The sequence below is a fragment of the Plecotus auritus genome (assembly GCF_963455305.1).
Source record: "Plecotus auritus genome assembly, chromosome: 1".
Taxonomy (NCBI): Eukaryota; Metazoa; Chordata; class Mammalia; order Chiroptera; family Vespertilionidae; genus Plecotus; species Plecotus auritus.
In genome coordinates this window covers 29,784,800-29,810,627 of record NC_137770.1, presented here as the reverse complement: position 1 = coordinate 29,810,627, position 25,828 = coordinate 29,784,800, and the positions used below count along the sequence as shown (strand labels likewise).

Below are 25,828 nucleotides of genomic sequence, written 5' to 3'. Positions count from 1 at the left end.
TAGCAATGATTATTCATGTGGCTCATGATTGAAACTCTACCCATGTGTCACTTCCTTTTAAAAAGAATCCCCAACTTCTTTGTTCATTATATGTTGCTTTAGAATCTATGGTGCTGCTTCAGGCTCCTAACAGCCTGCCCATACATCATCCATCCTAGCACATATTTCTACCCACGTTGTAATAATTAATTCTCAAGTCTGTTCCTTCTACTAGACTGGAGTGCCCACCTTAAGGCTTAGAACACCTTGCAAACCTGAATGAGGGCAGTTATCATAAAACATTTAATGCCTGAGATATCCTGAGATATATGGGAAGAAGTATACAATTAGCACATCCTATATAATAAAGAGGGAATATGCAAAATGACCATCACTCCACCACAAAGATGACAGCACCCACAGCGAAGGCCGGGGTGGGGGGGGGGGCGGGTTTCTGTAACACAAGATGGCTGCACCCACAGCGGAGGCTGAGTTCCTGTAACAAGCCTTAACAAGCAATCAGCGGGGACCTGAGGCTGCGTGCCCCCGCCCCTGTGGGGCTTGACAGGGGACCTCAGGCCGCACCTCTCACCCTGGCGCCAGGCCGGGGGACCTCAGGCCACACACCCCACTTTGGCACCAGGCCAAGGGACCTCAAGCCATGCCCCCCGCCCGGCAGGGCTTGACGGGGGACCTCAAGGTGCGTCCCCCGCCCTGGTACTGGGCCAGGGGACCTCAGGCTGCTCCCCCCACCCTGGCGCCAGGCCAGGGGACCTCAGGCTGCGCTCCCCACCCAGCAGGGCTTGATGGGGGACCTCAGGCTGTGCCCCGCATTCTAGCACTGGGCCAGGGGACCTGAGGCTGCACCTCCTGTCCCAGCAGGGCTTGACAGAGGACCTCAAGGTATGACTCCCCACCCGAGTGCTGGGCTGGGGGACCTCAGGCCGTGCCCCCCACCCAGCGGGGCTTGACAGGAGACCTAAGGCTGCACCTCCCTCCCGGTGGGGCTTGACAGGGGATCTCAGGCTGCATCCCCCACCCGGTGGGGTTTAACAGGAGACCTCAGGCTGCACCCCCCACCCCAGCGCCAGGCCAGGGGAACTGAGGGTGCGCCCCCCGCCCAGTGGGGCTTGATAAGGGTGGGACCGGCCAGGTATGGATCTAGCCTAATGGGGGGTGGGGGGCAGCTGGGTCTGGGTCTTGCGCAGTTTTGAGGTGCACATGGGTGGGTGGGGACTTGACTCTGGATCCCGTGGTGTGCCCCAGACTCTGACAGGAAGAAGATTTTCATATACATTTTACTAATTTTCTTTCATCTCTGACACTTCTATTATAGAGAAAGGGCAAATAGCAATATTAAAATATTTCTTCTAATTAATCCCCCTTAATGTGCATGAATTTCATGCACTGGGCCACTAGTTTAAAGATAAAATTGGATATACAATAGATACTGAGGCTTAAAGAGCAGTATTGATATCTTTATATTTGAGCATGTAGTAAGATGAATATGATGAGAGAGAGATATATATATAGGGAGGGAAGGAAGGAGGGAGAGAGAGATAGAGAAAGAGAGGAAGGTGGTAGAGCATAATGGTTTGAAACAGGGGGTTTCACACATAAGCATGCATCAGATTCACCTGGAAGGCTTGTTAAACACTGTTTGCTGGGACCTATCCCTAGTAGTTTGGAGAGTCTGGGGTGGGGCCTGAGAATTTGCATTTATGATAAGTTCCCAGGTGATGTTGATGTTGCTTATCTGGGGCCTATACTTGGAGAACCACTTATTTAGAGTTTGGTTTCGAATGGTGGATGGATCACCTGTCTGCCCTGAGTCTCAGTTTCTTCATCTGTAAAATGGGGCTAATGATCCTTTCTCACAGGGTGGCCAAGGTGATTCAGTGAGACAACAAGGGTAAAGTACATGGCACAGTGCCTGGTGCAAACTTTGGGGCTTAGTCTCTGTGAGTCATCCTCCACCTCCTCTTCCTCTGCATCATCAGTGAACTTTGGTGCTGAGGAGCCTGGAAAATCACCTGCTCTAATCCTCTTGCATGAACAGTCCAGGACCTCGGTAAGTTGTGACCTTCTCCAGATCTGACACCTAGCTTGTGGCACAGCCAGACCTTTAACTTAGTATTCTTAATGGCACTTAATTTGGTATACAAGACTAAAGAGGGGCATGATATATATGAACAAACAAATCCACTAAATGTGGAAGGAGGGTGTGTTCTGTGATGGTAAGTAGTGTGTCATGTCAGTATCTAAAATCTGAGAAGTTTAGGAAAAAGTATAATAAAATCTACTTGCTGAGGCAGTGAAATGAGGTGGAAATAGCACCATGAGATGTACATTCCATTGCAAACAAAGGTGTCATGAGGGGCTGTATTACAGAGAAATAACTCCTTGAGGGGAAGCTAAGGATGTCATTGAAGGGACAACAATGTCAGGAGCAAAGCCTCGTGATCTAGCAGGGCAGGGAGGGCACCAGTCTGGCTCTGAGAACTAGTTAGTGGTGGCATCTAGATTAGTACCCGCTTCCTCTTCTGAACCCCGTTTCCCATTCTCTATGGTTCATCCCAGCTTCTCTTTTGACAAAATCTAACATCTGAATAACCCAGAAATGATGGCAGTCTCCATGATTGTGACTCAATTTCTTATTCTCTCTCTCCCCCTCCATCCCTCCCTCCTTGCAAAAATGACTCAAAAAGGGGACATACGGGTACAAATGGATTTCACGATTTTACGTCTACCATTTAATCGGCTAAAGGGCACTTTTCATTTTAAATTTAATGAGTGTCAAAAAGCCAAACAGGCCTTACCCAAACCCTCCTCCCTGCCTGCCTTGCTGGGTTGTGTCCTGTTGAACTCCATACCCTAGCCGTGCTAATTCTTGATCCCATTTCACGCGCCCCCCCCCCCCCCACACACACACACACGCCTTTATGCTATTTTCTTTTCTGTCTGTCCTTCAACACCAAGCCCCCTCGCCAAGGCAAATCACTATTTATTCTTCCTTCAAGCTCCTACGTAAATGTCACTTTTCCCGGGAACTCTTTCCCAGTTCCAGGCTGAGTGTTTCCTTCCGTTGTGTCCCCATGGCGCTCTGCTTATGCCCCTCAGAGCACGCCCGACACAGAACTCTAACTCTCCTTTGCACCTTGGTGGCTCATATGCTCGTCGCTTCTTCCCATCACTTAGCTTTGGGAAGGGGCACTAGGACATCAGTGCACCCGCCACCCTCCCTTACCCGAGTTGTTCAGACCAGGAGCAGACGCCTGACCCAAAGGGACCAGTGCCCAGGCACCCCAACCACTGTGACACGGCCTTTTACAAAGGATTCTGCTTCCTGGGAATGGCCTTGTGGGTGGGGTATTGGCCACATTCTCTTCACTGGGATGTTCCAGTTGGTCGTGGGGCTGTGAGGTCATGATAGAGCACTGGGGCTGGTGGCTGTGCTGGATCATGGGCAAGACAAGCAAAGCAGAGAAGCAGCTTGGGAGGGGAGGGGCCAGGCCCACAGGGAGAAGGAAGCAATGATGGGGAGACGATGTGCTTTGGGGAGGGGAGTGAGTGGCCCTACAGGATTTCAGGCTCCTGTGGCCTGCCATGTCTCCTGCCTTGGGTAGCAGAGCCCCACCCCCTAGGCCTTCTCAATATTGCCTCCCTCCATTTCCTGAACTAGTTTAATGGGTTTCGGTTCTTTGTAACCGAAAGAGCCTTGGTTAAAAGAAGTTTTACCTCCCCCTAGGGACTGTGAGATTCTTGAGGTCAGGAACTTTATCTTACTCTTTCTGGATCAACCGAATGGCGTTCAATGCATAGAAATACATTTGTTGAATGAATGCTGAGCAATCAAATGAATGAGTAGGCCTACTGGTAATTAACACAGGGCACTGGCTGCCTTGCTGGAATCCTGCCCCTCCACACCTTTCTCATACAAAAAGCTCCTTCCCCTTTCATCATCGTAACTCCACCGCATCTGTCCTCCAGCACCTGGAGTCCAGACTCTAAGTGGACTATCCCCAAGGTTCTTTTCACTTTAAAAACACCAGGTCTGATACATTGGCATCTGAGGAGATGACAGAGACACACTGGAGATACCAATAGGAGACGGCACCTTCACCTCAGCCTCACCTGCTCCAGAAGAAACGTGGGGAGAAGCAAGCTGTATGTAGAGAGATATAAGTATAGCTTTTATTTTTTTTTAAACCAACCCAACATTTCCACTGGCAACTGTCAACATAGCTTATGACATGAGCACTGTTTCTTTTTAGTTATTCCGTTTTCTTAAAAAATGTGTTTAAAATTAAACAGATTTTTTTTATTTAATTTTTTTCCCCTTAAAAATGTATTTATGTCAATGCAGAAAGCCTGAAGATCTGTGGGCAGTTTTGTGATCGTGTGTGTGTGTGTGTGTGTGTGTGTGTGTGTGTGTGTGTGAAGCCAGGTCCTTTCAAAGTTTGCTGGGAGAAGCTCTAGAGGGCAGGACAATCTCTTTTTCTATAAACTCGGGCTCCATGGGATTATGGCAACTAAGATTCCTCCTACTGGGGCGAGAAATAGCCCACAGGCTAAAAAAAAAGAGTTTTGGGAGGTTTTAAACCAAGCAGGAATGTGGGAGACAGCGAGGAATTCCAGTTCCTACCTTGTGAAAATGCTTTCAAAGGTGGCCTAGGGGTCCAGGAGAGGTGAAAGGGGTCCCTTGTCTTCTTATAAACCTCTACGTTTTTGCATTACCTCAAGAAATACAGTCAGACCCGTTGGGTGGGCCTTCCTGCAGAAGAAAGAACATGTAGACATGGACAGCACGAGACAGAATTTGAAAGGCCTGGGCAAGGAAGGAACAATGACTGCTTCTTTTAAACTTTGACATCAGCAAGGGAAACTCCTGCTCCTGCCACCACCCGGATCTTTGGTGCCCTGCGTGGGTGTGCAAGATCACTTCCACCCAGAGACGAAAAGGAGATGGGGGACAGGACCTCGATGGGGCTGAGAGGCAGCTGTCACCTGCTGAGAGTGGGAGAGTGTGTGTCTGACAATTCATGCCTCTGCCCACCGGCTCAAACCTTGGGTTCCTCCACAGCGCCTTTGTCACGAACGTCAGAGAGAAAATACAAAACGAACAAACGACGAGCAAAACCTGATGGAAAAACGAAAGCAACCATGATAATGATTCCCGTGAGGAGAGAGCCCCAAACCAGCCACACGGCTGAGACTGACTTCCACGCCCGCCAGGAGAGTGAGGACAACGGTGCATTGGATTGCACAGACGGGAGGAGGCCTGCCCTGATGACAGTAGAAGCACAGGAGGAATCAGAAGGTGAAATAGAAGATGGTGAAAGGATCTGACCTTGGCTACGGGTCAGAGACATGGGGTGGGGTGGGAGGGGGGACGAATGGGTGGAGGTGGATTTGTTGCTGTTGTTGGTTTGTACTGAATTAAATACTTGGTAGTGTAGGTGTTTCCCCCATTCTGTCTGATTGATGAAGACACTGCCCTTTCGGATCACCGCCGGGGTGGAGGTCGGGTGAAGTCCCTGGGGCTCGGGTCCGAAGCTGCCTCTCCAGGGCTGCTTATCCCGGGGACGTCCCTGGGGGGGAAGTGCCCTTCTCTCAGGAGAAGTCCTAGGCCTGCCCTGCCGGCGGCAGTGTCTGTGGCTCAGAACCCCTTGATGTAACAGTAGGCCTCCAGTGTGGCAAAGAGTATGTAGAGGAGCCACAGGCTCACAAAGAGCCCCGTCGTGGCCAGCCTGCAGCCCCGGGGGCCGCCCAGCTCCCCACCCAGGTGGGGCCGCCTGCGGTACAGGAGCACGCTGATGCAGACGAACGCGAAGATGGTGAAGAGGGTGACGAAGAAGGCCAGCGTGCCCGCAGACACGCGGAACTCCTCTCCCTGCATGGCCCAGTAGATGGCGGCCACGGACCAGGCCAGGCCAAGGCCCAGGAAGACGTTGACTGCGTTGCTGCCGGTGACGTTGCCGATGGAGGCATCTGCGTACATGTCGTGCATGGCGGCAGCTTTGCTGGCAAAGGTATCTGGAAAAGGGCAGAGACAGATGGGAGCTGGAGGAAGGCTGAGACGAGGCGGGCCTGCCTTTGCGTGTGTCCAAAGGGCAGCTCGGGCCGGCGGGCTGAGCCTGGGAAGCAAAGGCAGCTCTGCGACTAACAAACTGTGTGGCCTTGGCCAAGTCACGTCATTTCTCTGAGCTTCCCGTTCCTCACCTGTCGGAGTCTGAGAGATTCCTAAGGTCCTTTCTGGTCCTGATGTTTACCAAGTGGGTTTGCTGTTCCCTTTTGACTATTTTTTTTTTAGTAAGGGAAGTTTGTTATCCCATAATACCTCCCCGGGGAACCTTGACATCCTGGGAAGCTGCTCAGAGTAGAGGCCTGACTGTGACTGTCACCTGGTGCTTTTTACTCACGTGACACAGACAGCTTATTGCTCAGTGCCCGTGGGCTCAGCACTGCAGGTGCGGGGATCACGGGACAGAGGACACGCTGGGGAACCGCAATGGGGACGTGCAGGTGAGCCCTCGCAGCTGGTGTCTAGCACAGGGCCCACAGGCTGTTTGATGTAGATGTGGGCATGGAGTGCAGGCCCTAGAGGGACTGGCAGGGACTATCTAGCCACCCTTTTATTTTACAAGTAAGGAAAATAAGGGTCAAGGAGTCTACCCAAGGTCAAATGGGTAATCAGCAAGAGATTTGATGCTAAAAGCCTCCCAAAGGGCCCTTTGCATACCATCACCTTACATCCAAAGCGTTTCAGCCAAAGCCACAGAATTAGCTGAGGAGACCATGGCACAACCTTCTTCAAGCCCCTAAAGCTGCCAGCTGTTCCCTGGACCAACCACAAGAACCTGGAAGTGCCCCCAACTCCCCTGCTGCTGTCCTGGCTGGCCTCCTTGTCGCCACTTTTCTCAGAGCTCCCAGAGAAAACTTCTTGCCTTTGCTTGCCCATGACCTTGCTTTTTTGCCTCTGGTCCTCGGCAATTTCTTCCCACATCTGTTCCTTTTCCCAGTTTTGCTCCTTCCTCTCTGATAGTTCTGGTCCCTTGAGACCTGGCAAACAGAGATCGCCAGGCATGTCCTCCACAAAGCCTTCCCTGGATCATCCATCTAACTGTCTACCACCGGATGCATTTCCATCATAGCCAGACCTCTGGCATCACCGATGTGTAATTAATCCCATTGGTCTGTGCTGTGGTTTGGGGAAGAGGTTCTGCCAGAGTGTGATGCAGATTCACTGACTCTCAGAAAATTTGTTCTCCTGGTCCTGATGGGTTTCCCTGGTCCCGCCAGCAGAGTCCTGTCTACTGAGACTCAGCCTAACCCTCTTACAGGAGGATGCTCTCTCTTCCTGTAGCAACCAGGAGGCCATCAGGAGTTCAGGGTTCAAGTAAGGAGCCTGAGCGAATGCAGCCCCTGTCTCTCTGCTCATGCCACGCGTCACCCCAGCCCAGTTTACATATATGCCTTCTTGGAAGCCATCTCCAACCCAGCCTCACCCAGGCCCCTACATTTTATGCTTACACGGCACCTGTACTTCTTCTTCACAGACCTTATCGAGATAACTTTAATTACAGGAGTTGAGTGTACTCTCCGTCACTAGCTTGTAAGTCCATGTGGAGAGAAGTGTGTGTGTCTTGCCTCCCACTATAGCCCCAGAAACTAGGACAAGGCTCTATCAGGCTCAGCAAATATCTGTTTAATGAATGAATAAATGCATGTCCGTTCCTGTCTGCCTTTAGTTGTTTGTGAGAAAGAAAAGAGGTCCCTAAGCTTCCTTCGCCTAATCCGGTGGAAGACACTTTGTACTCACAGGTGTCCTTCTAAGCAGAGGCGGCCAGGAATGCTTGTGGGAATTTCTGTTGTGACACCTTCAAGCAGGCTAGTCTTTAGCCTCTCAGGGACTGCCAGAGGGGAATGGAAGGAGAACAATCTCCATATTCTTTGAATTACATTGTTTGCGGTCTATTCATATAATGTGGAGGTTACTAAATTGGGTCCCTTATGCAGGTAACTTAACCCCTGTGGGCCTTGGTTTCCTCACCTGTCAAATGGGCATAATAGCTGCCCCTATTGAGTAAGATTGTGGTGAGCATTACAGGGACAAAACATGTAAACTGCGTAGTGCCTACTGACACATCAAGGTGCTCAAGAAATGTTAGCTGTCATTAGTAATGTCATCATTCATCTCTGGTTGACTCCTGTGCACCTTAGCGGCAGAGGGTCTGTTAAGCTCAGATCTGAGATGGTAAAGAAGATGAGGCAAAGGGTCACTTGAGCCCAGTGGTATCCTCTTTGCAGACCCAAGCACCCTGCACTCTCACCTGGCACAGAGGTGCCTAACGCCACGAAAACAACAGCTGTGACCGAGTCCTTGAGGCCGATGGTGCAGCCAAAGTGGGAGGCCAGGTCCCCAATGATGGCCGTGAGCACACCGATGATGAGGATGGAGACGATGAAGCAGGCCCAGCCACTGCAGTACTCTGTGGGGGGCACGCAGGCAAACAGCACCTTCCAGAAGACCGTCAGGAAGTGCATGACGTAGTCAAAGCAGGACGGCAGCTTCTCCTCACCTGATTCATCCTCCTCCTCGTCCCCTGCTGGAGGCAAGACAAACAGGCCCAGGAGAGGGCAGCGAGGTCAGGTCCCATTCTTGAGAAAGTCGCGTCTAACCCCCATCACGAGCACCATCAGCTGAGGGGAGGCTCCAGCGCTCTCCTGGGCAGCCTGCGCGGGCCAGGGCGTGGGCACCGGAAAACAGCTGAGAAATGGGAAACGAGCTGGGGTGTCCCATTGGTCAATCTGAATGCAGGGCACAGAGGAATAAGCAAGAGAAGAAAGAGATTAAGAGCTAACAGGGGAGGTCAGGAGGGGGGCAAGGCAGTGGAAGAGAGAGGTGGGTGGAGCGGGCTACACTGGTTGCCTAGGTGAGGAAAAGTGACATCAGCCGTGTGCCCACTCTTCACTGGACACCAGTGGGGCTCCTCTCGGGTTTTCCTGACACGGCTACTGCAATAACCTCGTGGTTCTGGTCGTTAACCATCCCCAGAGGGACGGCTGTCATTCCAGATCAGGTGGGCGCACCAGAGAGCCAGCGCCATCCTCCGAACATCCCACAGGACAGAGCGGGCCTGGGCTCTGCATGTCCTTGCCAGGAAACATGGGCAGACTTGCCCATTCAGCAGCCCGGAAGCAGAGGATATGCTGAGGCATGCTGGCGCCTCGTCAAGGGCAACCTCTGTAATGCTTCGGCACAACCCATGGAAGCCAGGTTTCCAAAGAGCAGGAGTCAGGACACTTGCGTCCCAATTGCAACTCTGCCACGGAGAGAATCTGTAACCTGGAGTAAGTCACCTCTTGTTTCTGAACTTCCTTTCCCTTTGAAAAGGGAGAGAGTTAGATTGTGTGCCCTAGATTCCATGTACTGTCTCTTTAGGAGCAAAGTAAGGTCACCCGAGGGGGAACTGGGCGCTTCAGAAGCAGGCCAGGTAAAAGTGGGCCAGCGGCCGCTGCAGCACCCCTTCCTCCCTGGCTGTGCTTTGTAGTGGCTCTGGGGCCCTGGGATAGGACCCCATGGGTTGCTATGACAACAAAGTCTCATGAAAAGAGAAAAGGCAGTACAAGGAGGCCTCAGTGGTGCTGAGAGGCTATATTGGTGGTGGTGATGAGAGCCTTGGCATCCCATTCCAACAGGCTGGTAGGCCTTTGGGACGCTGGCTGCACTGTGGTCCCCCTGAGGGGACCCGTCAGTAAATGCCGCAGGAAAGGGATCATCCAGGGTGGAGATGTGTCAGAGTGGGAAAGCAAAGGTTTCAAAAACTCCAAATCCGGGGGGGGGGGGGGGGGGGGGGCAATGGTAAGATATGTACACATATAATACCTTAATAAAAATTTGAGAAAAAAAAAAAAAAAACTCCAAATCCCACGTCTGAAGTTCACAATTCAGTGGTAAAATTGGAACAAAACTCTGGGTCCATTTTACAAAAATGAGGACCAAATTAATGAGGGGAAGGAATGACAGAACCAGAATTGATGGAGCTTGTGGTTAGTACCAGACTAAATATCTACATTTCATACAACTGGATATTATCCTCATAGTGAGATACCTTCCTACTGACTTTTCTGAGAAAGGCAGCAGAAGTTCCCTTTTTGGATAAGGAAATTGAGGCCCAGATAGGATACCCTGTCCCAGTTCAGATGGCAGAACCAGGTCTTGAGCCAGAGATGGCCCTGCTCTTTTAGTTGCTCCGTGATCCCTCTCCAGTGGAAATGAGCTGGGGGGTCCCACTGGTCCATGTGACCTAGTGAAACAGACCAGCATCTGGGCTAGAGCTGGAAGACCAGACACAGAGGTCTTCCCAGAAATTGGCAGGCTGTTGATGTGGCTGTTTTATTCCTCTGGTGTTACCTGCTTCCCCAAGCAAGGCCTGTGCCCATCCTGAGACCCTCTTACCTGCACTGACGGTGATGGCCTCCATGAATTGGTCCCTCCAGGAATGGGTCCCCACGACCAAGGCCATATTTGTCTTCTTGATCAGTTTGTCCACTGTTTTCTGTCAGGGAGATACAAACTTGGAACCATGAGGTTAGAATGCTCAGAACCATGGAGGAGACTGGTGTTTCAAGGGAATGAAAGACGCCCTCCATCCCAGGGAGCTCTGCGTACATTCTGCAAGTTACACATGGAATGGCCTTGGGGGGTAGCTACTGAGGCAGTCCTTCCATTTCCCTTTTCTTTGGCTGTGACTGCTGACATTGGATATTTAGAGCAATACAACAGAGAACAACAGCAATGATATCAATAAACCTTGTTCTGGAGTAGTAAACTTTAGTATCTTTGTTTTAAAATTACAGTTAAGCCATAGCAATGACACATCCAGAGGCTTTAGAGCCCATTTATTCCATACTAGAGGCCCGTTGCACGAAGATTCGTGTAAAAATAGGCCTTCTTTCCCCTGGCTTCGCTCCCAGCCGCCCAGGGGCCGCCCGGGAGCCGCCAAGTCCCCGCTTCTGGCCGGAGCACCACTCCTGTAGCTCCCTCTGCCCTTACCCCCCCCCCCCCCAATAGCAGGCATGCCGCCCCGTCTGCTCTGGGCCTGCATATGCAAATTAACCTTCCATCTTTGTTGGGTTAATTTGCATACTCGCTGCTGATTGGCTGTGGGCATAGCGGAGGTATGGTCAATTTACATGTTTGTCTATTATTAGGTAAGATAGATATATATTGTGTGTCCTCATAATATTCCTCGGATACAAAATGGTCAGCACTACAAGTTCACAAATTCAGTGGTAAAACGGGATCAAAACCCTGGGTCGTCTCCCTCCCACCAGTCTATTACTCAATTTGATTTCACTTATGGCCTGACCTTGAACTCATAGGACTCTTCAATGATGACCTCTAGTTTGGGGTGTTTACCCAATACTGGCTTTCCCATTTCTGCTATCCTCTTGGCTTCCTCTTCCTCCACAGTCAGCTTCCTGTCTGTTACCTCTGAAACAAAACAAAACCAGACCAGCTTCAGCACGCTCTCCATTCTCTTAAACATCTAACGCTAAAGAGTAGTAGGCCTGGGCAGTAGGCAAAAAGCATGTAGCTCTTGGGGATTCTGTGTACTTTGGATGCCTCTTTCTATGCTTTATAGAAAGCATAGAAAGTGCTTACTGGACACTTTATGACCATCAGACAATCAAAAGCTTCCTTGCAGGTCTGGCATAAGCACCCTTCTTTCCATTTTATACCTAGGCAAGCAACCTGCCCTTCTGAGAAATTCCTCCAAGGAAAGTCAGTCCCTAAGTTGTTTGGTGAGATATGGGAGAGATAGGAGCTTATCTCTGGACCTTTAACAATTTTGAACTGTTGTGCCGGACTGTTCAGCTACTCCATGTAAGAGTTCTTGGAGGTCAGAGGCACATTTAATCCAAGGGTAATGTCCACTGGTTCATAGTAACATTGGCTTCCGGCACTCTTGGCACTGTCCCCTTTATAAAGGAGAAATCAGGGCTGTTTCCAGGAATATCTACATTTCATACAAATGGATATTATCCTCACAATGAGAAACTTGAAAGATTTCCCCCCAAAATTTCATGGTTTTCCAACAGGAAGCAGGCGCGCTTCTTTTGGAACACAAATATTTGTTCAAAAACACAACAAAAGAGAGATCTTCCTTTACTTTCTCTGAAGGCATTCCTTTGTCCCTCAGCATCTTGACTCATTTACCAGTGATCCCTTCTCATGTGGAACAGTTAGAAATTTTTTCCACTTCAGCTGGAAAGTCCATTTTAAGACCCCTTCACCGTGAAGACCTGTGTACTGGATTACAGTGAAATAGAGATGGAATCTTTTTATTCCCCTTTAATTAGATAATTGGTCTTGGCAGCCTGTTTCTTTCAGAGCTTGTTTAAACATTTTCCCATCCAAGTCCACATTCTTGCATGCAATTACTTCTTTTGTTCCGTTCCTTAACTGCTTTCGCTCCACACAGTGAGCATCCTAGGGAAATCCTCTGGTCTTGGATAATTTCAAGGGCAAAATGGGTCAGAGGCCAAGAAGATCTTCTTCTCTGTCTTGGGAATTGGTGAGACGTGGGGAGGGGTCAGACTCAAGCTCTTGAGGTTGCAAGGAAAGGAATTCACTGAGTGGACTCTAAGCCAAGGGTCAAAGTTACCAAGCAGAGAGCCCATTTTATGTATGGATTTTCTCAGTCAGCCTGAATGAAGATGGTAAGAGAGTGCACAGAGGATTCCTGAGCTGGCTGTTTTATTCAAGGCTCTGGCACCAAACACAGAAGGCAATTCCAAAATGCTTGGGAGCTGTCCGTGGTGCTGTCCTACTGTTAGTGCTGGTGATGGCTTTCAGCAATAATTATTTCTCCAGGTTCTGTGTTCCTCTGTATACTTCTAAGTCAGCAGACACCTTCTAGCAGCCTGGCTTCTTTTAATTCTTTAATTATGAGTCTTTCCCTAGTTAATTCTGAAGGTAAATCTGGGTACATCCAGGGTTCTGGTTATAAAATTAGCAATCCTAGAAGCCAGATTGCAAGCCATTCTGAGAAAAAGCCTTCCAAAAAAGACATAGATTCCTTAAAAGCATGGGTACTCTTTTCCTCCACCTGTGGGTTTTGGCACCACATAACAATGACTATTCTAGCAGTGACAGTATTATCCCACCACCCCTTCCCAATTCCCCCATGTCAGACTTTACATGTGCCACAAGAACTATATACCAATATAATGAGCTCCCCAGTGACATATAAATGTACCTGTCTAACCCCATGTCTAGCAATCAATCTAGCATTATATCCACCTGGCAGGATATTGATCAACCTACTGACCTGTCCACCCTGTGGTGACAGTCAGTTTTTCCATCTAGCTTTTCTGCAGAAATGTCTTTGACAAATAACCAATCCTCTATCTTCGTATCTCCCTCAGCCACAGATATATATATCTCACTTAGTGTCTTGGTTTTATAATAACTCCTCCCTTTTTATATTTTGTAATAATCATTCCTTGTGTTCAATTTAATTTCTGGAGTAATAAATCTCAAACCTAAAAGACCATAGTGATTCTCCTCACTTGTTTATGTGACTCTTCAGAATTTCAAGTAAAGAGAATAAATGGCAAGTGATGTTGATATTCAGACTGACTAAATAAACTCTCAAATCTAGAAAAAGGAGGACGGGGAAGGGAGAGGCAGAGAGGAAGAGGGAGGGAGGTAGAAAAAGAGAGAATAGGATGAAAAATTGAGCAAATATTGGAAGAACAAAGAGCTTGCCAGGCCTGACAGGAATAAATTGTCAGGGATGCTCTACAGACATCCTCGGGAAGAAGTGGGGTGATGCCACCCGTGCTCTCACTCCCAGGTCCCTGCACTTGGTGCGGTAGCTCAGAATGAACGTATTTACTCTCCATCTTTCACCCCCAGGCATTGTTAGTCATGCTCGCCTGTCCTTCCAGGAAAATTCAAACAAAGATTTAAAATTTCCAGTGAATATAATGTCTAACCAAAGGCTCCTAAATTAAAGGTTTAGCAGGTTTGGATTGAAAGATCTAGGAAATACTGTAACACCTTCTTTTCCTTTTTAAGCTTCTATTCGTGTTTGTGCAAATATGCTAAAAGTATAAAGAAGCTTAAGTTAAATCACAGTCTTTTTTGTGTATGGTTGGTGGGAGGTGGAGGCAAAAGTTAGAACAAAGAAGCCCAAATACCTTCTCAGGCAAGAGGCTGAGCGAAGTGGAGAAAGACAGCCAGTGCTAGACATCAACACCCTGGGAGACGAGTGGAAAATATGGGGTTGGTAATAGTCCTTATCCTATTGGTATGAAGAAGGAACAAGAGGCCAAGGATGCTGGAGTCATTGTTTTTTCAGGAAGTGAAAATGCAGGGGTTTGCCTACATTTTTGTTTAAGGTTCCAAAGAGGCACATGTCCTTATTATGTACACTTCCCCTTTCTCAAACCCAGGGAGTAGCAAATCGGTGGCTTTGAACACAATGAATTCTATAAGATGCTTTGCCTCTTAAATGACCTGAATTTTTCATATGTTCAAAGAACTTATAAAATGTAAAATGTTCTTTCAAAATATATTGAAATATCTCGTAGTGCTCACTTCGCCTGCACCACAAGCTGTGGTGTTGCTGGATGAGATGGACACGCTTTCCTATCTGCTCACAGCTAACTCTTTACCATTGGGCCCCACTGATCCAAGCATACGGTACTGTCCAAGTAGGTGTATGTCCTCCGACAGGCTCAAGATTCTGCATGAGAATCCCTTTAAAAGAGAATCTCTGAAATTTCTATTTCCAGCCAGACAATTATCCACACCCTCCATTATATCTTAATTCTTCTTGCTGTTCACAGCACATGTGACTTCAAGTATCGGTGGCAAATAAATCAAAATTCTAGCAACTTAAACCTCGGCTGTGCTAACATGGAAGATCTCCAGGATCAGTAAAATTCCAGATTCTTTAAAAATTGCTTTTCACCATCTCACAGCAGCTCCTGATTCTTTTTCCTTGGATCACTCAAGATCAAAGTATTTTCTTTCAAACGCCATCATGATCTTATTGGGAGATTCAGCTCTAACTTTTCATCTGCTCTCTTGCCTCACAGTCTGAGTTGGCAGATAAATGAAGACTCAGGAGAAGCCTATGATCCACCATTCCTTCCTAGTCCCAGAAAGGACCAACCTATGCCTTTTCCCATGAACACCAACAGAAACGGTGTTCAAGGCATTGTCTATTTCCTTACAATTACTTCAAGTGAGGAAATAAATCTCATGGCCTTTAGGAGAACTTGTCAGGTTAACTTGAGCTTACAGTTCCTATTAAATAAATCACAGGACATTAGTCTTAACCTGAATAATGGCATTGGCAAGAAGTAGAAAGGAGAGGGAGGCAAGGCACCTCTTACCTGGAGACAACAGGAGCGCTGTTTGCAAATAGATACCAGACAAGGGGGAGAAAGAAAAGGAAAGAGCATTAAGGTCCCATCTTGAAAGTATCCCCAGGCTTTGTGGTTGCAGAAGCAGAAAAAGCAGTGAGCTTAGTAGGTGAGAGCTCTGCAGCCACATGCTAAAGGCAGCACTTGGAGCATGCGCAGCAGCAGCAGCAGCAGCAAGAGGCAGGAGCCGCTGGAGAGACTGCTGAGCACCAGGGCCCTGTAGTTATGAGAGGTTTCCCCACACCTTCCCTGCAGCTCTGAGGGTCAAGGGATAGAGGAGTGAGGGTGGAGGACCAAGTGGGTGAAGTAGAGACATGGTTGGCCCTTCATGATCTCCTAAGGAATCAGGTTATCACATCCATTCTGGAAAGGAGTGAGAATCCAGAATGCCAGAGTAGCTGGCTCATCTATGGAGAATATGACTCTGGGGCTTGAATAGGAGCTCAGGGCATTGAGTAATGTTGTACTAGAGTGGAACCAGGCCCCATTTTGTCTTCTATTCCTAACCTCATAATTAGATCATGCTCGTAACATTTTCACGGCCACAGATGGCTTCATAGCTACTGTGTTTGCCAGAACTTTGAGTTCCCCTGAGAGAAAGACCTGTAGAACGTTTTCCTTGAGTGTGTTTTTTAAAAAATAGATGTACCCTGGAAGTCGGGGCCATGCACTCCTCCCATTTTGGGTCGCCTGTGCCTAGTGGTCACTGCAACTAGTAGTTGTTCAATAAAGGTTTGCTATTTGCTAAATGCTTTGGCAATTATATTTTTCATAAATCCTGTGGTACTACATCTCTGGATGGTGGCCTTTGTGTTCCAAAATTCTCTAGAAATACAACTCAGACCTGTGACCCGTCATCCCATAGTCACAGTCCCTGAAGACACATGTGGATCCAGGATATTTATGGTATAAATTCAGGAGAACAGCAAATGACTTTTTCTGGTTTCTCCCATATGGAATTCCAAGGGGTAATGGATCAATGGATCTCCTTACCACAATGAGATGATAGATGATAGATAGATAGATAGATAGATAGATAGATAGATAGATAGTTCATTCTGCTCTTTTTATAAATCTGCATGAAAGAGCACCTCCTGGGCCCCATTTCCAGTGGAGATCAGAGATCCAAACACCCCGGTAGGTCAGTCAAGGGACAACTCTTATTAAAGGTCCCTGCCGCCCTCTTTTTCAGTCTGACATGCCTCCCAACACCAGGATCATCCCTAGCACAGCCAGATGGCTTGCAGTCAGCTGCAATTCCATCATTCTCTGCTCATTCTCTACATGAATCTGAGACCTTCCACCTAGCAGTTAAAGATGGGTCAGTGAGTTCCATCTCATCCAGCTCTGAGTGACACAATACCCTCCGGGTGTTTCTCCTGCTGCTGCTGCTGAGAGATGCTGAAGCTAAACTTTTACCTATATTGATTCCTGGGGTCAGGTGAGAGTCCTCTATCCCCCTGCTCAGATACCCCAGGGGCAAGCAGGAAACAGCACAGCTCTGTGAGTAACTGGAAGCATCTGGGCAGCTTGTCATGGGGAACCCATGAGTGTAGTAAGAAGAGGCACAAACAGGCCCCATTGGCAGGGGGCGGGGGTGGGGGGTGGGGAGTGCTTTCCCTTCCCAACTCAGACTTTCCATGTCCAGGCCCAGGCCCAACAGCCTTGACTGTGCTACTCAGCATTGCTCTCAGAAGTCCACTCTAGACCCCAATACTTACTCTACACCAGGACAACGGTGTTTCCTAGTCATCCTCCCTTTTCTCATCCCCCAGTTTGTCCAAAACTTTTAACCTCGCCTCTGATATCTGGTTTGTTTGAAATCTCCTATTTCAAATCCAGTCCTTTACTTTTCTTTTTTGAGAATGCAATTGTCATTTTGACCATGCAGAGACTATGCTATTCTGAATGCCTAAGACTCTCCCATGTAGCAGTGATAATGAAAAGCAATCTCCACTGTACTATTTCTCACTCCAAGAACAGCAGGGAATTCTAGAAATCAGGATGGATTTTTATTTAATTCTGAGTCTAGATACTCAAGCTTTATGACCTTTCACCTTATGGTCTGATGCCAAAATATGGAAAGAACTGAAGAAACCAAAAATTAACCCCACAGACAATAGAACAGGAGGCTAGGAAAGGGACATCTTTCCTACTGGCACCTTTCATCTTGGCATCTTGGTCATTGGGAAGAACTGGGGCATATCACACCAATGACTTGGTGAAATCTTTGTCTTCTTATATATGCCGCGCACACACACACACACACACACACACACACACACACACACACACCGCCCCAGGACTAGGCTCCACCAGGGATTTACTGACATCTCCTTGGACAGAGAATCTAGTGTGGCACAAAGAGGTCCTCAAATGTGGAGAATCCAATCCACAGGTGTTTGTGTTTGACCAAGGTTTATCTTGGGTCACTGTCTGTCCTGCTGCTGGTAGGAATTTGTTGGGGAGGCAGAAAAGAAGTGCCTCTTTACTGGTGGAATAAAGTCATGGACAGACTTCCAACCTATTCATCTTGTCCGGAGCCACTGCCTTCTTTCCAGCTACCCTGGAAAGATATGGTCCATTTGCTGCTTTCATTTACACCTAAGTTCTTGGGACTTGAAAAGTGATGAAGCTAGTGACTGCTGCACCCAGCCAATCATGAGGATGTGGAGTAAACGCACAAGGGAGGTGGGAATGAGGTAGGGCAGGTGTTGAGGCAATTTCTGAGAATATTCTCAGTGGCAGAAATTGGAGGATTGGCAGGAATACAATCTGGGAAGCAATGGAGCCAGATATTTGTTTCTTTCTTTCTTCCAGTACTCTTTGGCAGGCAGGCTCATGGCAGCATCTTATTGAGTGGCCAAGGAGAGGATGAGTAATAGAAGATGGAGCGGGCTTCTGCTTCTAGAACACCAGGTGTGTCCAAACCAGTGTGGGCATAGAAGTGGTCCAGTCTGCAGAGTGAGTCCACAGGAGATAACGAGGACTGATCAAGCCTATGGGTCTGAGAAGAAGACCTGTCAGTGAAATATGGTTCTTTGGAAGCAGAGTTGCCAAATCACTTAGATCTGTCCTTGGGTGAGAGGCTTTATGATGCAAATATGAAGTAATTGCAGAATCATCACACCTTCTACAAATAGGTGCATCTCTTTAATCTTCCACAAGACTCCCAGCAGCATATGTCTCTTGGAGGGGAGTGAGAATGTCCTCCTTTTGGTATTTCCCAAGGGCACTCTTACCCATTCCCATACATATTCCTCCAACACTTTCAAAGTAGTGGCTTCCAATTATTTTCTTCAAGGGAAGACATCTTTCCTTACCTCTACTGTGGCTGCAACATAACCAATCCCTTAGGAATAGAACCCTGGCAGGTATTCCAAGAGGCAGCATGTCCAGAAGAAAGGAGATGAGGCCACTTCTCTGGTGTGGGATCCGGGTTATCATGGGAGCTGAGTGATATGCTCATTTGCAGATTTGAAGCAAAGGTAGCCTTCTGTGAACCATACAACACCTGTTTCTCAAGGTTCAGCACCAGCTTCACCATTTAGATAAGAGTCCCTTCTCCAATTGGAAAAGTCAATACTCTGGGCCTGCCCATTATCAGTCCTTCTCTAGGGCTAAGGAGACTTCCTTCCCTTTGCAGACTCCCAATTTTCTGCTTTAAAGATTGTCTTATCCTAAAGTATCCTGAATCAAGTACCCTACCTTTGACTAGGAACAGAGGTAGAATGGGATGGGGTGGGATACCAAGGGGAGGAAGAATAGCTCAGGATTGCAGATTACAACCTCAGAAGCAAGCTCTCTCTCAAAGAGTTCTCAGAAGCTGTGGCCTCTGACAAATGGCATACCTTTTCATGCCACTGTCTACCCAACTGTGAAATAGCCAGATAAAACACTTACCTTCATGAAGGGCAGAGGGGCCTATGGGACACTCTGCAAGTGAATAACCTGCCAAGCATTCAACGGAGGTTGGGGAACGCAGCAGAAAACGGTCAAAGCATCATTGCAACATGGGCCCCAGCCCCTCATCAGACCCTCCCCCATTCAATCCAGGTTAGAGAGTGAGGGGTGGGAGGGGAAGAAGGCAGGGAAGGGGCACCAGCATGCATTGCATCACATTCCTTTCTTTTTCTTCTCCTCCCCACCCACCAAGGAATCCCCACATTTACAGGTTATTGTGTGGAGGGGGGAGGGCGGGGGGCGCTGCAGGGAAGAGTGCAGAGGACAGTGGTAATCGGATCATTGGAGCACAGGCGGAAGTAACTCATGAGGGTAATGAGGAGCCGAGGCTGCAGTGCTGCCCAAAAGGTGGGAAAGGAGGACTTGGAAATAAGCTAAGGCTGAGAAGGCAGAGATGATACCGAAACAGGGTGAGAGCGAGAATACAGGAGGGAAAAGAATAAAAAAAGTATGTTGGTCAAAAGGAGGAAGGAGGAAAAGGGACAAAAAACAGGGAGAAAAAATATAGTTGCTTTTTTTGTTGTTGCTTTTCAGTTTGTTTAAAATTTTTTTCTTTTTGTTGTTTTATTTATTTATTTTTTTAAAGAATCTCACACCTGATATTCCACGTTCCATCCTTTTCGGTTCACCAAGGGCAATGAAGAAATTCTCTTGCCTTTCGTATTCCTCCTCATCTACTATTTTAACCCTTATGGTTTTCCTGTAGGGACAACAAGAGAGAGAGTGTGTGTCGAATGGGTCGGCATATTGGTTGGTCACTTGGAGCACAGCCTTTAAAATCATCTCCCATCACTCTTGGCACATGCAGCCCAGTCCCGCCATGGTGGCTTTGACAAGACTAAGGTGTGTTTCAGATTGCAACCTCAGAAGCCAGCTCTCTGATATTTTTAAAAATGGTCTTAGCTTTTTTTGTCTTCTTGGTCATAGCTGTCCTTATGGATGAGAGGGAAAGAGAGCCAGGAGGCAAAGAAAAGAGGGCAAAAAGATGAAAGGGATCCAGAAGGACAGCAAGGGAGTGGTAAGGGAGAAGGGGTTGATGGTGGGGAGGAGTCATTTCAGATCCTGCTGATGGTTAGTAGGAAGTGAGTTGGGCAGCACATTCCACTGGGTGTCACATGGTAACAGTGGCATTTCTTTGGGCAGCCGGTAAACTACTGGTCCATTGGGTATGACCCAGGCCCCTTCTACTACAGGAAATATGTCAACAGTACCTAGCTAGGGACTTATTTCCATTCCTTGTGTATATACCCATTTCTTATGTGAGCCACATAAAGAAAATTTCATAAGGAAAGTATAAGGAAGGGAAATGAGAGAGAGAGAGAAAGCAAGGAGGGTGGAATCCTATGATCTCATTCTTTATCTCACAGGGCTTCCATGGTGGAAACTAACATAAAATGTTTTAATACTATCTGATATAGGACTCCTTTACTATCCTTTACTATTTACACCTGATGCACTCCTGGGAAAGCGTGAAGAAAATGATATAAATCATCACATTTTAAATCCCAAGGATCCAAGGGACAAGGTGATGGGGGTTTCTGTTCATTTCTGGGCATCTCAACAACACACTGTGTATTATAAAAACAAATCATCAAAGAATCAAAGTTTTCTTGAAAATAGCTCCCCCCTAAAGACTGGCATGAAACTGGCACAGGCCCATCATCATGGAGTTGCTGTGTGGGCTTGGATCTCCCTGTGTGGCTCCTTCATGGAACCAAGTGGGATTGGTGGGTCTCAACAGTGAGCCATGATTTTTTTTTTCTCTCTCTGGACTTAAATGCTTTCTAAAGGGCAAAGAAGCACTAATAAACAATAGCCTCAAATGTCTAATCAGAGCCTCTGAGGCTCCTCCTCCATTTTAAAGGCAGGCTCATCTTTGTTTTGTATGAAAAGGTAGGCTGATCTGAGTCGGTTTGTTAGGCATAGGATTTGCTGGTGTGTGTGTGTGTGTGTGTGTGTGTGTTTTGTGAGTACACTTTTTGGTCACCTTTCTAGCACTTTTTTGGACACCTTGCTTAGTGGAAAAAATAAACCTCACTGATCGTCAAGCAGCATTTTCTGGGAACTTCTCCCTAGGCCCCAGACCCTGGGCTGTCTACGAGATGTGAGCCCAGCCTGTTGTCCCACTGCAGGGACTCGGCTGTGTGATGGGAGCGGGCCGCTGTGTGACCATGGGCATGGCCTGAGGGATATGATTGACAGTTCTGCTAGGGAAGGTGTATTGCTGCCAATACTGGCAGCTCCCCTGCCACAGTGTTATCTTTCCAGAAGAGGATTTTCCGGCTTCCCTCTTAGAGGCCTGGAGTGTATGGGGTCATTTAAGTTGGAGGCAAAAGCTCCATCCACGCTGAGAAGTCCTTTGACTTCTTGGTGAAGCTCCCACTCAGGTCAGAATCCTCTTTCCCACTCTTGTAACTCTCTGCCTCCTTATCTAGATGCTCCTCATAGGGAGAGCAGAGAACTGCAAATAGGTCTTTGACCTAGACCTGGAACTCAAACCTGTGCTTTCAGCTCTATCAAGGTCAGGGAGAGAAACACACCTTGATAGCAGGGGATATAACAGATAAGATGGCTCCCAAGGCCTGCATTGGGGTATGGGAAGAACCACAAACAGAATCTAAATCTAAATACAGTGATTCTCGATGCCCAGGGACTATAAGCTCAGCCCTGAGAATAGTTGCCCTATGGAAATCCGTGCTGAGAGCCTGGGCGAATTTCCAAGGGCTGCTGTCCTGCCTAGCACTGTGCTATCTGGTCTTTTTCTTTCCTGTATATTAAGCCATTTAGGAGAATTAGGGAGCTTCATACACATACTCTCAGGGCTGTGGCTCTCTTCTCTGTCTCTCTCTCTCACACAGTTTTTCCCAATATCCATTTACCCATCTTACAAAAATTACCACTGGCTCTTGAGCATCCCTCTTACAGATACCATGTGACAGGCTGGCAGATGTTAGGACACAGCTGGAAGCAAAGAGAGAAGAGGGAGAGAGAAAAAGAAAGAACAAGAAAGGAAACAAGGGAAAGGGAACCAGAGAGGTAGAAGAAAGGGGCAGAGGAGACAACAGATTGGAGAAAGAAAGAAAGAAACAGAAGAGGAGAGAAGAATGTTAATGTTAGTGTGGAGGACAGGGTACTACACCTTTCTGAAAACTCATATCCACCATGCGGGGGCCCATCATCTCAATGAAGTAATTCTTGTTTTTCTCATACGCCTCACCATCAATTACCTTGACGGGAAATGTTTTGCTGTGGATGGAAAAATAAGTATCATAAGCAAGGAGTAGAGTGGGGAGAGGGGCAAGCCAGCCAGGAGAAGAAACAGGAAGAGAAGGAAACAGTGAAAAAGTCCAGAAAGGTCAAAGTTTGCCCCAACACCACAGGGGCAACGAAGGACAGGGTCTGCCCCAGTCCCCTCCCTGCCTCACTGGGCCCCTCCTGGGCTTCATGTGGCTTCATGATATGACCAGATGTGAAGACTGGAAAGATCACAGGCTTTACAGTCAAAGGTTCTGGGTTCTGGTCCTAGATTTGCTATGTGACCTTGGACAAATACTTTAACTGGTACACAAGCAGGTTGAATAATGCTTACACATCCCAGGGCAGTTCAAGAGCCATGAAATACTACACATATAATGGCTCAGGCATTTAGGTCCTCCCATAATGCTTGCTGCCTTATCCAGCTGATATTGATCTGAAAGCTTTATTTTATAGTAAAGGGGGTGGGGGGAGTTGGCCGGTGGGAGTCTTGCCTGAAAATAGCAGGACTTCTCCCTTTCTCTGGGCAGTGACTGTCACAGGGAGCCCGGGAGGCTCCATTCGGCTTGAGTTGCACATTCTGGGAATCCACAATGGGCCTCAGAAGCTACTGAGGCTCGCTCTCTCTCCAAATGAGCTTTGCAGCCCCAGGGAAACATGGACCAGGTCACATTAACTCCAGCGTACTCTGAATTGTGATGAGCTTATAAACCCTACGGTGATATTGTGACTAGCACAATCATATTGGTTTTTATATTAAAAGGTGTTATTTTGCTAATTTAAACATTGAAAAATATAAACCAATTTTAGTAACCCTGTTTTGTATTTCTTTCTTTCTTTTTTTTTTTTTTTCTATATTACTAGGAGCTTTAAAAAACGAAGACGGACCTGGGCCAGGCCTCTTCCAACCTTTGCTTAATGACGGGGATATTTCAGGACTGGACCTGAGTCAAGATGTTTAGGCCTGGCCCAGGGGGTGTGAGACATTGCTGGATGGGGCAGGCGTGGAGCTGAGTCTCCCTCAGCCCTAGGAAGGATGGGATCACGCAGAAACCCTGTCAGCTGCCTGTGGGCGTGCCCCCTTTCAGACTCAGAGACCTGGCCTTTGTTGAGGAGACTAAGGCCTTCAGATCCTCCTGTTATTTTTTGTTATAAAGTAGAAATATCTTTACATTCTGACTTGGGGCGACCACTCTGCTCTACCGAGCTTTTTCAAGTCACCCTGAGAGCTGGGTGTCTACAGCGCTTCCTCTGTCCATACTGTCAATCCCACAGAAGCAGATGTGAGTTCATTGTTCCTGAAGTGAATGTAACAGCAGTTACTAATTCACCCTGGCCCCCAGTGCCCAATGCTTCAAAAACAAAGACTTCATCCCCTCCTTACTTGCTAGCAAGCACCCACCCCAGTCACAGACACACCTGACTAGCCACCATCGGAAGGTGAATGTTCAACCTCCAAAAGGCCACAACACTTTGCCCTTCCTTCCTCCAGAGCATGGCACTGGGAGTGGAGACTGACGCCTGGGGTCTCATCCAGCCCCCACTTCTCATTAGCTGGTGACATCGGGCAATTCGCCAAACCTCTCCACGTCTCATTTGTAAAGTGGAATACTAGTACCTACCTCATACTGCTCTTAAATGAGATCATGCATGGGAAGTGCTTGACAGGGTGCATGTTTCCCTAGTAAGTGTTTAATAAATAGCAACCCTGGTTACTAAGAGCAGCATGACCTGATTGGTGGTTTGAGAGTAATATATAAGGGAATCTTATCATTTCCAGCCATTAAGTCAAAAAATAAGGGAAAATCAATAAATAGAACTGGTGACCCAAGTTATGGTACAGGCTGGAAATAGAAATCAGGTCAAGAAAGAAGTGGCTAAAGCAGGATGCTAGATCCCAAATGGATTGAGGGGCTTGGAACGTGAAGGGTGGTAGGATGGAGAGCAACTCTCATGATCTCCCAAAATCTGGTCCTATGCCCTTGTCCTCAACAAGCTCTGGGCTAGACAGATCACATGTCATAAAACATAGCCTGACTTGTGTTTCTTGTGATTTTCAGTGAGCAGATAAACAGAATACGAGAAGCCACAAACAACTTTGTTGAAGATAGGGAAATGAGGACAGACATCAGGTAGTGGCAAGAGGAATTTGGGTTAGCTAGCTGGAACCACTTGTTGGAGGGTGTCATGCGTGGAGGAGGCAGGTGTGAGATACCCTCATGAGATCATTCTTGGGGAAGGCACCACATCTGTTTGAACATAAGGTGTCACCTTGCCTGAAGCCCAGAGAAATCCCTTGCAGCTCTTAAAAACTGAGAAAGTTCTCAGTTCTGCTCAAGCCACAAATGAGGCCCAAGAATATTTAAATTCCATCAGAGTCACCAGCCAGGTCTTGAGTTCTCTTTCCAAACTTACTCTTCCCCATTTCCGTTAATGGCACCATCATCTGTCAAATTGCTCAAGCCCCAAACCTGGAATCACCCTTAATTCCTTCCTGTCCCTCTTCCCCTCCCCGCTCCTTCCTCCAACCCTAATTTATTAATTTGCCACCATCATTCCCTCCACTATCAAAACCTGGATCAAAACACCATTACTTCTCCCTTGGAGTTTGCATTAGCCTCCTAAGAGATTTTTCTGCTCCTGCCTTTACCCTCTACTTGTAAATCCTTCCCTGCATAACAACCAAGATTAGTTATTAAAAATGCAATCCAGGCCCACAATTGGATAAATACAAAATCCTTCGTGACCTATAGGATCTTGTATGATACAGGTGCTGTTGACCTCTCTGACTTCATTCATAACATTCTCCCCTTGGTCTTTCTTTTCCTTAAATCAAGACCTTTCCCACTTAGGGCATCACCTTTGCTGTTCTCCGTGTCTGGGTCTATGCTTATCTTCAACCTTTGAGTCTCCACATATACATCATCTCCTTGGAGAGGCCTTCCATGGCCACATTATCTCCTTGGATTTTTTTCCTCCCACCATCTCCACCTCTCCACCATGGGTCACTTTCCACCATGGTCCCTCTGCTCATTCCCTCCAGTGAACTAATCACAGCCTGAAGTTAGCTGGTTAGTTTATAAACTTACTTGTTTATAGTCTCTCTGTCCACACTAGACTGTGAGTGCCATGAGGACGGGGAACTTGTCTCAAATTTGCCTCTGTAGTCCTAGTACCTTGCATA

General features: G+C 47.6%; 1 protein-coding gene across 8 annotated transcripts in view; it reads right to left on the bottom strand.

The window, feature by feature from the left end:
- Positions 1-4,058: 4,058 nt before the first annotated feature.
- SLC8A3 (solute carrier family 8 member A3) overlaps positions 4,059-25,828 on the bottom strand; it is a gene marked incomplete at its 5' end in the record, with an annotated part of 157,562 nt that continues 135,792 nt past the window's right edge. Inside the window, 6 exons of one of the 8 annotated variants that reach the window (XM_080673463.1) lie at positions 4,059-6,015; positions 8,313-8,588; positions 10,442-10,541; positions 11,355-11,479; positions 15,397-15,414; positions 19,986-20,089. In XM_080673463.1, the coding sequence (XP_080529589.1) occupies positions 5,639-6,015; positions 8,313-8,588; positions 10,442-10,541; positions 11,355-11,479; positions 15,397-15,414; positions 19,986-20,089 (1,000 nt within the window). In that variant the 3' untranslated portion in view covers positions 4,059-5,638. Of the gene's footprint in view, positions 6,016-8,312; positions 8,589-10,441; positions 10,542-11,354; positions 11,480-15,396; positions 15,415-19,985; positions 20,090-22,528; positions 22,636-25,828 lie in introns of all 8 variants that reach the window. The other 7 variants (XM_080673464.1, XM_080673470.1, XM_080673468.1 and 4 more) reach the window with 7 other exon arrangements.